At 43.7% G+C, this 15,478-nt stretch overlaps 1 protein-coding gene across 3 annotated transcripts in view; it reads left to right on the top strand.

Annotated features, from left to right (window-relative positions):
• Nucleotides 1–659: 659 nt before the first annotated feature.
• The window catches only part of slc8a2b (solute carrier family 8 member 2b), a gene marked incomplete at its 3' end in the record, with an annotated part of 42,577 nt that continues 27,758 nt past the window's right edge, over nt 660–15,478 (top strand). For all 3 annotated transcript variants that reach the window (XM_080772478.1, XM_080772476.1, XM_080772477.1), the window contains exons 1-6: nt 660–746; nt 3,548–3,685; nt 4,367–4,594; nt 7,312–7,653; nt 11,612–11,737; nt 12,891–13,086. In XM_080772478.1, coding sequence (XP_080628604.1) covers nt 675–746; nt 3,548–3,685; nt 4,367–4,594; nt 7,312–7,653; nt 11,612–11,737; nt 12,891–13,086 — 1,102 coding nt within the window. In that variant the 5' untranslated portion in view covers nt 660–674. The remainder of the gene's footprint in view (nt 747–3,547; nt 3,686–4,366; nt 4,595–7,311; nt 7,654–11,611; nt 11,738–12,890; nt 13,087–15,478) is intronic.

Raw genomic sequence — 15,478 nt, 5'->3', positions numbered from 1 at the left:
AAAACTTGCATACTCAGCAAATGTCTTCCATAGATATATACATAAATAAATGTCTAAATGAATGACATAAAATGTGTGCTGCTGTTTCCTGAAACAACACAACACTAAGCAATTATTAAATTTTTCGGAAGTACATCAGAAGAAAGCAGGTTTTTACTAGTCAGGAGGTAAATAAGACAACTAATGTTTCTTTCTTTCTTTTTGTCTTTCTGTCTGTCTCTTGTTCTCTTCGTCCATCAAGGTGAGCTAGTCCTGCCACCCCCCACAGACCTTCATCTTCCACCTCCTGCCTCCCGGACACGCTCCAACACGCCTCCACAATGTCTCTGCTCTCCTCCTCCTGCTTCCACTCCTCCCTCCTCCTGACCCTCTGCATCCTCCTCTTCTCCCTGCCTTCGCCTTGCCACCCGGAGTCCCAGCGTGGCGACGGACCGCCCAACTTTGCCATGGGGGTCTCTCCGTCTGCGTTCCCTTCCCTTGCCTCCTTCCCTCCCTTCTCCTCCTCCTCCATAAGCTACCTAACCCTTAACTCCTCGCTGGGACCCGGCTCCGCGAGGAAGAAGAAGTGTGAGGAACCGGTGTGGTGTAGGCCGGGCATCCTGCTGCCCGTGTGGCCGGGCCACCCCGGGCTGGGCGAGCAGGTGGCCAGGGCAGTGATCTACTTCGCCTCACTCATGTACATGTTCCTGGGCGTGTCCATCATCGCTGACCGCTTCATGGCCTCCATCGAGGTCATCACCTCACAGGTGAGGGATGGATGGATGGATGGATGGATGGATGGATGGAGGAATATTTACTCCCAAATTTTTTCTTGCAAAGCACTGGACCAATAAGTGCCAAATGTTGCATACATGATGCCAGTTTCGGCCACAGAAGTAGGCTACCTCAACTAGTTTTATTTTCTTTCACATTTGTTTTATCCTTTTGAGTGAGCCCCTCACTTCACACAAGTGTGACTTTTATATCAATAAATATATAAAATATAAAAAGTAAATTTTAATTACTTCCTTTGATTCCCATTGCTGCATGTTCCTCCAAACACCATTCTTGCAAAATGGTGACTAGTAACTGATGCCAATACCCCCAGGAATCCATTGCAAAGTCAATACGAGTATACATCTGTTTATGATGCAATAATGAATGATTTATCAAAGTCTACTGTTGTTAGAGCAAATTGAGGCCTGCATTGTGTGAGAGGCACAATGCATGCTATAATCAGAGTACAATCATTGTCTGAGTGAGAATTGCAAAGCAAGGTCTATTTGGGCTCCTTAATGGGAACAGTATAGATTTCAATCTTGGTCCATTTATCCTGTGTGTCGGAGAAAATTGATTTTAAAGACGTGAAGAAGGAGAAGACTCTGGGGGAAGGACAGAAAGTGAAATGGGACTGACAGAAGGTGAGACGGAGAGACAAGCACAGTGATAGAGGTAAGGAAAGAGAAATATGGAGAGAGGGAGAAAGACACAGAGGAAGAGAGTATGGCATACATCTCATCAGGGGAATTGGAATTGCAGCGTGTTAAGCTTTGGGTTGCATGGTGTATTCTGTCAGAGAGCTGGAGAAAGAAATAGGGAATGGCCCTGGGGATAGGTGGGTCTGCGTTTGCGCTCATAGGGGACTGAACACATTTATATAATGTATATATTTCAGTCAGGAACACTCATGTCATAAATAGATTAATTATCATGGCATAAATTATGGAATACAGCGCCACGTTTTACAAAACTGGCAGCCCATAATTAATGCAGACACGACAGTAAAAGAAAAGTTACTCAACAAAAGAGGAATGGGTGCAGGTGTTGTCGGCCGGGGTGGAGATGGTTGGTAGGCTGAGGTTGATGGCAAAGTCCAAAAACAAAAAAGGAACACAGTAGTAACGTAGCCCTGGAGTGGCCATGGTGAGTAATGCACACAAAAACAGTAGAGATAACTAGCTAGAAGCCTTACCACACGTGGAGTCTGAAAAGGATCTGGCAGCGTGTGGACAGTAAAGACCTGGGTTGTTATACTGTGGAGGTTGATGTGAAGATGGCACGGCAGGCAGGTGAGTGATGATCACGCATGATGTATGCAGTCGGAAATACAGTGCACATCTCTCTAATATCATTATGCAGATATGTCCCCAAGATACATATTGTCACAGATCATGCTTGTGCACTGAGTGCATAGCCTGGCTTCTTGGCCAGACTCAAATCACACTGTCCAGCGAAGGACAAATCTTTTTTTGTGCCACTGGCAGATTTGCGTCTGGCCACTGCGACTGCGAGGCAACTAAGTGCAAGCACACTATCTAATAATAATAATATTATGTTATAATAATACACTATAGGGATGGCAAAATGTCCTTGTGTTAGAATATATTGCCATGGATTGAAACACCTCTATTAGAGAGGAAGAGTGAAATGAGAGAGAGAGAGAATAAGAGGGAATGTAGAGAGACAATAGCAACGTTTTAAAGAGGTGCGAAGACAATCCATCCATCCTCTTCAAGGTCAATGTAAATTAATGCCTCATCAAATATCCGACAATGCATCACTGTGACAGCTAGAACACCAGGCCCACATAACGTATGTTGAGCGTGCGTGTGTTTGTGCCTCCATGCATTCGTATGTGTGTGTGCACGGCTGCACAGTTGAGCAGTTGAGATTCTATACTATAGAAGGCTGAAGTAGGATTTATGACTGAAATGGAAGACAAATATTGCAATATATTTATATAGAGACCGTGATCTATCTCTATCTAGATCTAAATGGAGCATCTCGTCGCTTAGAAAGAAACTGCTCAGGAACGGCAGGCCGTGAGCTTCACTGTACAGTAGCCAATACTGTACATCCATCCCTGTCAAAGTGTCCTTGAGTAAAGCAATGAACCCATATCTGCTCCCGGGCCCCCCAGGGAGGACTCCGTCAACCTTGAAATCGTTGTATTATGTAGAAACCTTGTATGTCCAAAACCGTTACTTTTTTATAACGTTTTTTAAATAGTGAAAATAACCGGTCTACAAGCGAGGTGTTTGTGAACTTGTAGATCATCTATTTTCCCAAAATGTGCCTATTTGAAAGTGCTTACGTCTGTATGTGGGTTTGTATAAATACCCAATGAAAAATATAAACAGTAGCTTGTGAATAAATAATAACCACATTGCATCCATTTGGAATACAGTTTATTCTTTCCATTTCCTGAAAAGTAAAGGTTTTGGTTTTGGAAATACAGATTTGTATGTTCATATTTGGAAGCCTCGGTAATGTCCATAAATCAGTCGTGAGGGGCCTGCAGATTGCAGGCATGCCCAAGCCGAGAGCTAAGGCATCGGCAAAATTCTGTTCAGTGTCTGCAATAATAGGCAGTCGCCATATATGGAGAAGGCGATGCTTTCTGTACCCGTGATCTGTATCCCAAAGCACTTGTTGTAGAGTTTCTTTCAAGCTTGCGCATCCACTATTGTTTGTGTTTAAGAAATTCCTTGTAAAATGTGAATGCAAATAAAGATGTTAAATGTGTGTGTGTGTGTGTGTGTGTGTGTGTGTGTGCGTGCGCCCACAGGAGAAGGAAGTGACTATTACCATGCCTAATGGGGAGACATCTGTAGCAACGGTTCGAATCTGGAATGAGACAGTGTCCAATCTGACGCTGATGGCCCTGGGCTCCAGCGCTCCAGAAATACTGCTGTCTGTCATAGAGGTATGCATACGCAATTACGCACGCACACACGCACGCACGCTCGCGTGTGTGTGTGTGTGTGCGTGTGTGTGTGTGTCATATCTTTACGTACATGTATGCAGGCACGTAATGATGATAAAATACTTATTTTTTTGAATACCAACTTTTTGAGTTTACCACACTAGCTTATAGAACCTCCGTCTTATTTGTATCAATCCAAATGATACTGTAGTGTAATATTTGCAGCATAATGAACATTCTGTCTCTAACCGGACATAAGGATCTTTATAATCTTCACCAATAAGATTATCAAATATAATGCAATTTGAGCAGTTTGTCATTTCCTGCATGGCTTTACACAGACATAACAGTGTCAGTGACAGTGATATATGCGCACTGACAGTAAAAAAATAAATACATAAATAAACATGAATCGTCAATCAAGTTTAATTTGTCTTTCTTGCTGTCACTATATAAATGTCATCCTTCTCTCTGTAGCAGGTTCTCCAATTCCTCCATCCTGGTCTCCCTGATCCTGATGCGTTGTTTACACAAGCCCAGAGATTTATTCCATCTGTTAGTTCTTATCTCCGTCACCTGTCTTTCTGATCGTCACATTCCACCCTTCCCTCCCTCCCTCCACACACACACAAACACACACACATGGCCCTCACACACATCTCACGCCACACATCCCTGCAGGTGTGTGGACACAACTTCGAGGCCGGTGAGTTGGGCCCAGGCACCATCGTTGGCAGTGCCGCCTTCAACATGTTTGTGATCATCGGGATCTGCGTGTGGGTGATCCCTGAAGGGGAGTCCCGGAAGATCAAACACCTGCGTGTCTTCTTCATCACCGCCTTCTGGAGCATCTTCGCCTACATCTGGCTCTACCTTATCCTGGCCGTCATTTCACCAGGAGAGGTGGAGGTAAGAGAGAGCATGGCAGCACTGCACAATGTGCAAGTCATGTCCAGTCAAGTTGAGTGGGGGCTTGAAGAATTGCAAAGTTGGTCGGACGTTCAGTTGGACAGCCCGTCCAAATCTACTGGCTGAGAACTGGAAAAGAAAAGAAAAGGAAACTATTTCCTTCCTCACCCGGCATCTCTAGCCCAATACAATATCCAATATAGCTGACCAATAAGCCTTTTATGAAAGGGATGTGGGTTGGAATGCATTTCAAATTTTCAGTAGGCCTATATCAAAGTGATAACAAACAAGGTGCAAGCATAACAATTATAATTGTATATGTGATTTGGAGATCCCGGTGCACCTCTGGCAACGAAAGTGCCAACAAATAGAAAAAAATACAAGCGTGTTCCTCCTTGCTGCATGCCGGCTTATCTGGTTCAAACAGGTGGGTGTCAGATGGTGCAAATTGTGGTCCTCATTGACACCAAAATTGCAGTATGCTGTGCCTTTCCTCCTACTTTGCCACACAGCAAGTCCCCGAAATAACAAAACATAATGCAGGTGAAGAAAACCACTGCAGCTCAGGAAATTGTCATTTTGTATGTGCCTGATGCCATTGTGCACACTCATACTGTAGGCACTTAGTCTTGTAAAACTTGAGAAGAAAGTCATCTGACAAAAGAAAGTGTTAATGTGGTGCATGAGATCAGAGATAGTAGCCTGGGACTAGATTCTGCAAGGCTGAAAAACTAGAAAAAGTGCCCTTCTGGGCACAGGTCTCCAACAGGAGGATAGGAGTGTGTGTGATGTTTGGCAAAATGTTTAGGAGTAATAAATGTTTTTTCGGGGTTTTTTGCAACAATTTTCATTGTCTGTTATAGCGCCTCACGGTGGCGCTATAACAGGGCAATTCCTGTTTTTACCTATAACTGCATCGATCTGTATACAACTTATGTATGCGCACTCCCTAGAGGCCATGGAAAAACATTTTCCCTGCATCCCTCCACATCTGCCAGTTATAGCGCCATTTTGCGAATGCAAAGTCCTTAAACCAGGAGGCAACCGCTTGGCTTAAGGACTTTGCATTCGCTTTGGAAGGCAATCTTAGCCAATACGTGTAGAATCTGAGAAATCCAACAGGCTCATCTTGATCACATGGCTACAGAGATCATGTGTACAGATTTGCGTGCGATTTGGATGAAATCTGTGCGACTAACATAAACAATGTGTTTTGCAGAAATCAGCCTCATGGTGGCGCTATAACTGGCAGATGTGGAGGGATGCAGGGAAAATGTTTTTCCATGGCCTCTAGGGAGTGCGCATACATAAGTTGTATACAGATCGATGCAGTTATAGGTAAAAACAGGAATTGCCCTGTTATAGCGCCACCGTGAGGCTGGTTTGGAGAAAAAATTTGTGGCATGTCGTCCTCGGACCAATCATGTGAGTTTTGGAAGCCAATCTTAGCCAATCAGGATGGAAGATGGGAAATGGTGCAGATCCGTGTTGATCACATGACTATGGAGATAGTGTATACCGAATTCTGTGATGTATGGATAAAATGTGTACGAGTTATCTACAGAAATGTGTTTTGCCTAAATCGGCCTCATGGTGGCGCTATAACAGGCCGTTGAGGAATATTTGGGGCAGAGTTTCGTCGTTGGCATCCAGGGTGTGTGTGTGGCATGTGTGTTTGGCATTGATCGGGCCAACGGTGCCGGAGATTAGCTGGTAATGGAAGGACGGACGGACACACGCACACACAGACGGAGTGCAAAACATACTCTCTCCCCATGCCTTCGGCCTGGTGGAGACAATAACAACAACAACACTGTTTAAAACCATGCTGAACCACACATGAAGCCAGTGTTGACACACAGCTGATGAATAGACAATGGATTGGAAGACTGGGGTGTGTGGGTTAGTAAACCCACAGTATAAGTACAGGTCTACAGTTATCCGCCATTTCATTTGTGAAAAGGTCTTTACACAACATTTACATCTGAAACTTCCACATAGTTCTTTATTATTATCATTATTTGCACAAATACCTTAGCTGCCGAAAACAATGAAAGCATGGTTTAATGATTTATGACTCAATGTCAAGTAAATGACTGGATTGTTTGTTACACAAACCTCGGTACCCAGGCTTTCATTTCACACAGCCATGATGAAATGAAAAATGAGCAGTCTTCTCTCCTAAAGTTGAAACCGTTAAAACAGGGAAAGCATCTGTGTCGTTTTATATTTTTGCATTGGCTATTCCAAAATAGCAGATGTACAAGTTCGCAGCGTGCCATGAAGTGACACGCTGCGAAGTGATGCTCTATATCTGCTATTTTTGCTAGTCTTCGAAATGTGCGAAATACTTAAGAAGGCATTTGTAGAATCGGTCTTAACTCTTAATATGATGTTGTGTATGTAACCCAAAGTCTGCATGTGTGTGTGTGTGTGTGTGTGTGTGTGTGTGTGTGTGTGTGTGTGTGTGTGTGTGTGTGTGTGTGTGTGTGTGTGTGTGTGTGTGTGTGTGTGTGTGTGTGTGTGTGTGTGTGTGTGTGTGTGTGTGTGTGTGTGTGTGCGTGCGTGCGTGCGTGCGTGCGTGCGTGCATTTCAGCTCGTTTACAGCTGCCCTCTGTTCACTCCACTTGACTTTCTGTGAATGAAAGCGGATTGGAACTTGAGCAATATACTTGGTGTTTCCATTTCATGTGTTTGATCCATTCATTGTCCTGTAGGTGTGGGAGGCTCTGGTGACCCTGCTGTACTTCCCAGTGTGTGTGATACTGGCCTGGGTCGCCGACCGCCGCCTACTCTTCTACAAGTACATGGGCAAGCGCTACCGCGCTGACAAGCGCCACGGCATCGTTGTGGAGACGGAGGGTGACCTGACGCCCGTCAAGGGCGGCATGGAGATGATCATGGACGGAAAGCGGGGGAGCACCATCGTGCCCTCTGAGAACTGTGGGACGGGATCTCACGACGGGACCGCGGGCAACAACGTAGGAGCTATCCCCGCCTCTAACAGCACGATGGTCAACATGGAAAGCACCAAGGAGCTAGATGAGAGCCGCAAAGAGGTGAGAACGGAGAGAAAGAGGTGTGGATGAGGAGAGAGAGGCAGATGGAGGAGAAAGAGAAAGGGTGCGTGCGTGCGTGTAACGGATGTAGAAGAAGAGTGGGACAGAAGGTGGATGGAGGAGAGAAGGGGGAGGGGGTTTGAGAGAGAGGGGTGGAGCGAGGTGGCAGAGGAATTTGATGAAGGTGTGTGTGTGTGTGTGTGTGTGTGTGTGTGTGTGTGTGTGTGTGTGTGTGTGTGTGTGTGTGTGTGTGTGTGTGTACTGATGGCTTTGATATTTCACTTTCAACAGATTTATTAAATGAATGAAGGAGAGAAAGAATATCTGCTATTGAAACTACTGCTGACTGGAGAGCAAAATATATCAAATCATGTCAGTGAGTTAAGTGAGAGGAGGAGAGTAGAGAAATGGAGGCATGAGAGAAACACTCAACGACTCGGAAAAGCCTTTTTCACAACGCTGTGTCATTCTCTGTTACCCATGACAAACATGTAATGGTGTGGTTAAAGTGGAGAGCAATTTAACAGGTGCAGACTTCCCCATAGGTGACAGTTATAGAGGTGCTAATTGAACACTATGGAGAGGAGAGAAACAGAATTGACAGATTCTGTCAGTGGGTGAGAAATATGCATGTTGATAATTATAACACAACAGTGATTATCTGTACTTTGCTTTGAATGCTTTGACAACATTGTCCTTTCCCCATTGAAGTACTTTAAATAGCTTTTCTGACAACCAGAGTGTTTGATGAGTGGCTTTTATCTCCTACTTGGCAGAATTGACACACACCTGATTGCAATGATATTTCATATTTTGTACAGTTTACTCTAGACTAAAGTCACTATCTGCTTTTACTCTTATTTACCTGTATCTGGGCATCAATGTGTTGCAGGTTAAATCCTGTGGGAGAATTATAAGGGATCAGTTAAGGACAAACCGCACGCACGCACGCACGCACGCGCGCGCACACACACACACACACACACACACACACACACACACACACACACACACACACACACACACACACACACACCCACTCACATACGCACACACATTCACTACAGTGAGATGCCCTGAGCAAATGCAGTCTTGTACAGTAATGTATTGAGCAGAAAGCTGTGAGGTGAACACTAGATAGGATTTGTTATGACAGCAAAAATAAATGGAGGGCAGAAGGGGTGACAGACGGGAGATGAAGAAGAGAATATATATAATAGTCCTTGGGCCAGAGATGTGGCAGAGGACAGAAACAAAATTACACGCAGGGATGAGGAAAGAGATGTAGAAATGAAAGCTGACGGAGTTAATAGGCTGCAGAATAATGGAAATAATCCACATTCGGTCCATCCCCAAGGCTACTTGGCATTGGTAAGGAGCACTACGAGTGCTACGAGCTCTGATAGAGAGCATTCACCAACACATAGAATGTGATCTAACTGTTCACTCTGCTGCTGGAATCGCTTCTGTTGTAAAAGAAAAAAAGATGCAATATGTCTTCCAGAAGAACCTTGATATTTGGACGTGCAAGTACTTTGCTTCATTACTTCCTCTCCAGTGCCAACGGTTTTCACAGGCAGCACTCAAACCAAATGTAAATGTAAATGAGAGTGAAGGCTTGGAGGTTGAGGAAGTAAATGGGGTTTGGTGAGTGTTTGTTTGTCATCACTGGGAGTTATCAGATGTCCTGCTGCAGATGGGTGATTGAATCTGCCCAAAACCCCTGCGGGAGCCTCAGCCTCACTGGATACGTCAATTACGCCCCCACATAGCAACTCCTCTTTCAACCACATAGAGGCATATCTGTTAATGAGTTAATGAGTGTAAGGAACGTAGCGGATTCCAATTCCAGCCGACTGATCTACTGTATACTGTGTCCTTCCACTCTATAGTCATGTCACATATAGAGCTCCATTTCCATTTCCGCTAAACCCCTTATCCCTAAACTTCTTTGCCTTTTTTTTGCTATTTTGCTAAACATTTTTGAATAGTTAAAAACTTAAAATGGCCAGTCTACAAGCTCACAACGTGTCAATGTAGATTGGCTAGTTGAAATATTCAAAAATGTTTTTTAAATAGTAAAAAAAGGCAAAGTAGTTTAAGGATAAGGGGTTTAGCTAGCACAAACATTTAGGGCTCCATTTTTGTCTCATCTTTCTAAAGCCACTATTTGGGAGGGGGGAAAGGGTGTTCCCCCACTAAAGTTGGTATGTTTGTTACCTAAATCCCTTTAACACCTCCGTTATCCGTTATATTATGCATAGGTGTGGTTTGGGCGTTGCAATAATTAAACCAAATTTAACCAATCACCAGTCCACGTGCCATTGCCTTTAATAGATCCCTTATCCGTTGCCCGTTAGTGCTATATTGCTTCATAGCCGCTGCCCTGAAGTCTCACTGCTGCACCCTCCCTCTTGTTATATGTCAACTTTTATTTACTGAAGTAACAATAAAATGTCATATATTTCTGGCATCTGAAATGCAGTATTGCTCTGGTGCAATATTCTTTCTTTCCTTCGTTATCTAGCATAACTAACTTCATGCTGCATGCGGCCAACTGTCTTTGGCGTAAATGCCATGCATCGTCACATGGATTCAGTGTACATGGATGCTTTCCAGTTCATTAAATATGTCAAAGATATCAATTTTAATAGTCGCCTACCCTATTTTTGTGTGTTAACATGGCCTCTCCTTAAAATACATTTTAATGAGTTCAGGCATGCTGAAATCACGCACACCCTGGCATCTGGCACAGTGATTGGATTTGATATTGTAACGCCCACCCATACCTATGCATAATGTGACGGGTAGCGCAGGTGTTGTAGGGAATGGGATACGGCTGGTGTCTCAAGAAAGTGGCTTTAGCTAACTCGGCCCAAGATATAGAGCCCACCTCTTGGTTCTCCAGAATCCCAATGCCACTTAACCCTCTAACACCCGCATTAATTTCTACTTGCAAAAAATAGATTTCAACCTTACTACTACTTTGTACTACTAGCACTGACACTAAAAAAGATGTTAAAAAAAATAAAAAAATAAAGTTTGATGAAAAATTTATAATAATTATATAATAATATAATAAATTAATAATTTACATTTGGGGGATATCTTTCACAATAATGAATAAAACATGTTCTAGACATTCTAATGATCACAAAAAAACATATGTTACAATTATTTTACCTACTTTTATTAGGGTAAAGGTCAAAAGTTTTAGGTTAAAAAATGTTCAAAATTGCACAGAGTCCAAACATTTTTTATTTGTGTGAATTTCAGCCTCTGTGGGGGGTATTCATATGCAAATATCATGACTAATGGCATTGAATTGGCATTGCAATGAACATCACTGATGACATTCAGGTGAAAAAAGAACAGAAAAAAATAATAATAATTTAGTAATTAATTAAAATAAATTTGTTGCTAAAAAGCAACCCTGGGTGCTAGAGGGTTAAAGGGCCACTTCACCTCTTTTGCAACCAGATCTTATTTTAATGATGTTTCGGAGACAACACTCTCCTGGGGGTTTTTATGTGGGTAATTTGAGTTTTTAGTATTTCAAAGTATTCCAATGTCATGGACACTGGGCTCACTTATTTCCTGGACTATGTTGTCTCAGTAAGACAGCCCTACCCCAAGGGGCCAGTGAGGCTTTCCAATGTTGAAGCACTAGTGGTAAGACGAGGGACTGCAGGCGGACCCGTGGAAGTATGACGAGGAAACCCCGTGCAGCTGGGCTTTAACATTGAGCGCTCGGTTGCACTTCCGCATTTTGGTGCCCAAATTGAAAAAAGGTGGAAGAAGACGGTCCTTCCGGGTGCTTCAAAATGCCACTGAGTGTGTGTGTGTGTGTGTGTGTGAAAATATCGGTTCCAACTCGAAGATTCAAAAATGCCATGTGTACAAAAAATTATAAATAGAAGCACTTTGCTAACATACCATACTGTCCTCACCCCTCTAGGTGATCCGTATCATAAAGGAACTGAAACATAAATACCCGGATAAAGAGCTGGACCAGCTGGTGGAGCTAGCCAACTACTACGCATTGCTGCATCAACAGAAGAGCAGAGCTTTTTACCGCATACAGGTATAGATGAACACACATGAACAAAAACACGTGCACATACAGTACAGTATACTCAAGATGGACTTTCACTGACTGCAGTACAGGCATGTGCGTGCACGCATACTAACTGCACACTGCAGTACTGCATACTGTATGCATACTGCATACCGCATACTAATGATACCGTAGGAGCCTGCAACTTGTGCCCAAGCACCTACTGAACTGCCTTCATAGGAGAATTTACCCTTGTTTAAGCCTCCATTCATTCTGTCATTTACTGTATATGTCTCTTGCCGAACCACAATTGCTCTCCACTCTGTTCCCATTCAATACAAAGGCTAGCTCATTTTGTTGTCCCCTCCTGGCTACGTCTGGCTTTAGTGACACTTAATGGAACTGGCATGCATGCTCAACCCAAACGTCTTCAGAATATGATGATGAAACCGCCATAGAAGGTCTATGGCTGTTTCCCTTCATGTGGGTGTGAAATCTGGTTTTAGGAAATAGCTAACATGTCTATCTCATGCACATCACATGCAAAATTGTGAATTTGCTAGGTTCCGGTGCTAGGCTTTTTAAAGGGTTAATCGGTCAAAGTTATTTAGGCTTATCTATTAATCATTATCAAACTTATTTGTTATTATATTATGTATGTATTCTATAGTATGTACACATTTACTTGACTGGGTCTACATTATTTAGCTTCCCTGGTTTCTAACCTTGATACCATCCTCCTGGCTCCAGCCCTGAATCGCTATACCATTAAAAAGATATTTCCTGGCGATTCAGGCCTGGTGACTCTGTCTAATTCATGGTATACTGTAGTGGGAAAATGTTGATTTGACGTGAGTGCTGAAATGCAATTCATTAGAATGCCTCTCCGTCAATCAAAATGTCATCTATTTTGTAACTGTGTGGTATATTTTGGGATAATCTTAAACGTAATGATTCTACATATTCAAAATGTAGCTTTTGCTTTATAGCCTGGTAAAAAAACAGAAGGAATGTTTTTTTTCACATTTTGGTTCACACATATGCATTATGCATACAGACACAAACGCTCACACACTCTGCATGTGTGTTCTGTGTGTGTCTCTATGACTGCGGGCGTCTGGATTTCAACAAAGTCTATCTCATAACCATCCCTCTTCTGTCTCACCCTCCTTCGCTCCAGGCCACCCGCATGATGATTGGCGCTGGTAACGTCCTGAAGAGGCATGTGGCTGACAATGCCCGCCGCAGTGCAGTGGTAGATGAGGAGGCTCCACAGGAACATGACTTAGAGGTGTGCAGCCACATTGCCTTCGAGAGTGCCCACAGTCAGTGCATGGAGAACTGTGGTGTCCTCACCCTGGCCGTCGTCTGTCAAGGTACACCCACTGCTATCTTAATATTAGTCTGCGTAATGGTTGGCTGACAGCACAAGGCTCCAAAAAGTAGATAGGTTGACAAATTCAGTTTGAGGGTATTTTATTATTGATTAACGATTATTAGCGCTGCATGCTGGCAACAAAATACAAAAATAAATAATAAGCCGTTCAATAAAAACATTTGTTCAATTTGTTCATTTCGTTCACTCGTTCATTCAATACTTTCGGAAGCTCAGCAGTGCATGCGTAGACCGGCTCAGCACTCTGAAATCAAATTTGTTCACGTTGACTGACTCAACAGCGGAGCAACACGTGACAACAGTAGGCTACACCTTGAAATCTATTGCCCCTCTACTAGAGGGCAGCACGGGTCCACCCGGACCCGAATACCCCATATCCGACCCGAGAACCGAGCCGGGTGCAAAATATTGTCGTGCCGTCGGGGAACGGGTCGGTTCCATTTCAAAGCTGCGGATCTCGTTTCGGGTATCTGAAATGCAGAATACCCGAAATAACCGTGAGGATCCGAGATTTATAAATTAAACCCTTCAACTTTAAAAATAGGTTTAAAAAATAGACTGTATGCTAAAGTCCATATTGTCTGTTGAACAGAGTCAACGAGGGCTGGGTCTCGTCATGCACCTCGACATGAGCGAGAGCGCTCTCTCTCTTTCGCTTACACACAGTCACACACATGGCTATGGGCTGGGCGCCTTTGGTGCATGACACATAAATAAAGAAATCTATCTATCTATCTAATGCAATCATGGCGGCCCCCTTCAGCGAGCGAGGTGAAACGCAAAGCAACAAGCAATGTGGGACTAACCTCGCATCACCAGGCTTTCCACCTCGGAGGAAAAATGTGGGACAGTTTTGTTGTGATTGTCAACAGCTCTGGTAAGAATGTCGGTGCGCAAAAAAGCACTATAGCCTATGCAAGTTTGCAACCCTCCTCCGCTGCGCTGTCTGGAGAGGCGGCGGGGTGCACGTTGCTCATAGAGAGCAGTCTCATGTCATGTTAAAGCATATAATATTGCAGAGAACACACTATGGGTCCGGATCTCGGATCGGATCAGTGCCGTTTTGGTCAAAACTTCTCGGCTCCGTTTCGGACCGGATCCAAAACTTTCGGGTCCGGTTCCGGGCCGGGTGCGGCCAATTAGAATGTTCTCGGATCCGGATCGGTTCGGTTCTGATATCACCGGGTCCGTTTCAGACCGGGTCCAAATTTATGGACCCGTGCTGCCCTCTACCCTCTACCCCCTACCCACACACCTCCTCAAGTTGTTCCTGTTTTGTTTCTGAGGGAGGGCCTGTCCTCCAACTCGCAGTCCAATGAGGGAACGGTGAACAATCTCTTTTCACCCAATCCCAAAATAAATCGCATTTGCAACTGAATGGACTGAACGGATCTTTTCGGGGAACGTAGTTCATGTCGTTCACCAAAAAGAACTGTTTCATTTGAGCCGTTCGTTCATGACTGACACAACACTAAGAGACAGGTGACCCACAAATAAATGATAGCTTCAGTGTCAATAAATAAACATATAATTTTTTTTTTTTTTAAATCTCTTTCAATCTTTGTGTTTAACTTTAAAATGTAATTTGTACAAATAGAGTAAACACAATTGCATTTAGTCATTTGATTGGTGTCCTCAGTGGCTCAGTGCCAGTTTAACGGAAGGGCTTTAGGTGCTGCAGCACAGGGCACCAACTTTGGGGCACCAAATGGCGGGGAGAAAATGAAAGAAGACTAAATTATCGCTACAAGAGCGCCAAAATGTATAAGCAATGGCTGCTGAACGGGCGCAAAATAAACTGTGAAGCGCACCGGCATAGCGACAATTGTCTGCACTGTGTGATTCATTCCTGGCCATTACCATTATGTCTGTGCGGTTGAGTCTGTCACCCCCCCAGACTCTGGGGCTATCTGTATTACTTTCTGTAGCTTGAGTTGGTGCCCTGTGTTAGCGAGTGCTAACCTAATACACCCACACTAGTCTTTCCTGGAGGTCATCTGTCTCTCCATAGTCTCTGAACTTCCTCGGTTTCCATCCAGACTTTCCTGGAAGTCACTGGTTGCCCAGAGATCCATGACTGCAATTTCGTCTGAAGATGATTCCCCTTCACTCACTTTTGGTGAATGACACCAAATTGGATAAATGAACACTTTTGAATGTCTTATGTTTAATGTTGATGCCAGTTTTTGTTGTAATTGTCTCCACCAGGCCATTACCTCATGTGGCAGTCAAGTCAATGGCAAAATAAATTACTATGACGGACATGTCTATCCCCTAATTATTATTGTTTTCTTGTCGTGTCCACAAGTCAGTTACAACACTTGTTGGCTAGATGTTTAAATATCATTGGCGAGAGTGGCTTTTGCCCGTCC

This window comes from Protomyctophum bolini (genome assembly GCF_963924005.1).
Source record: "Protomyctophum bolini genome assembly, chromosome: 9".
Classification (NCBI taxonomy): Eukaryota; Metazoa; Chordata; class Actinopteri; order Myctophiformes; family Myctophidae; genus Protomyctophum; species Protomyctophum bolini.
This window is presented reverse-complemented; position numbering and strand designations above follow the sequence as displayed.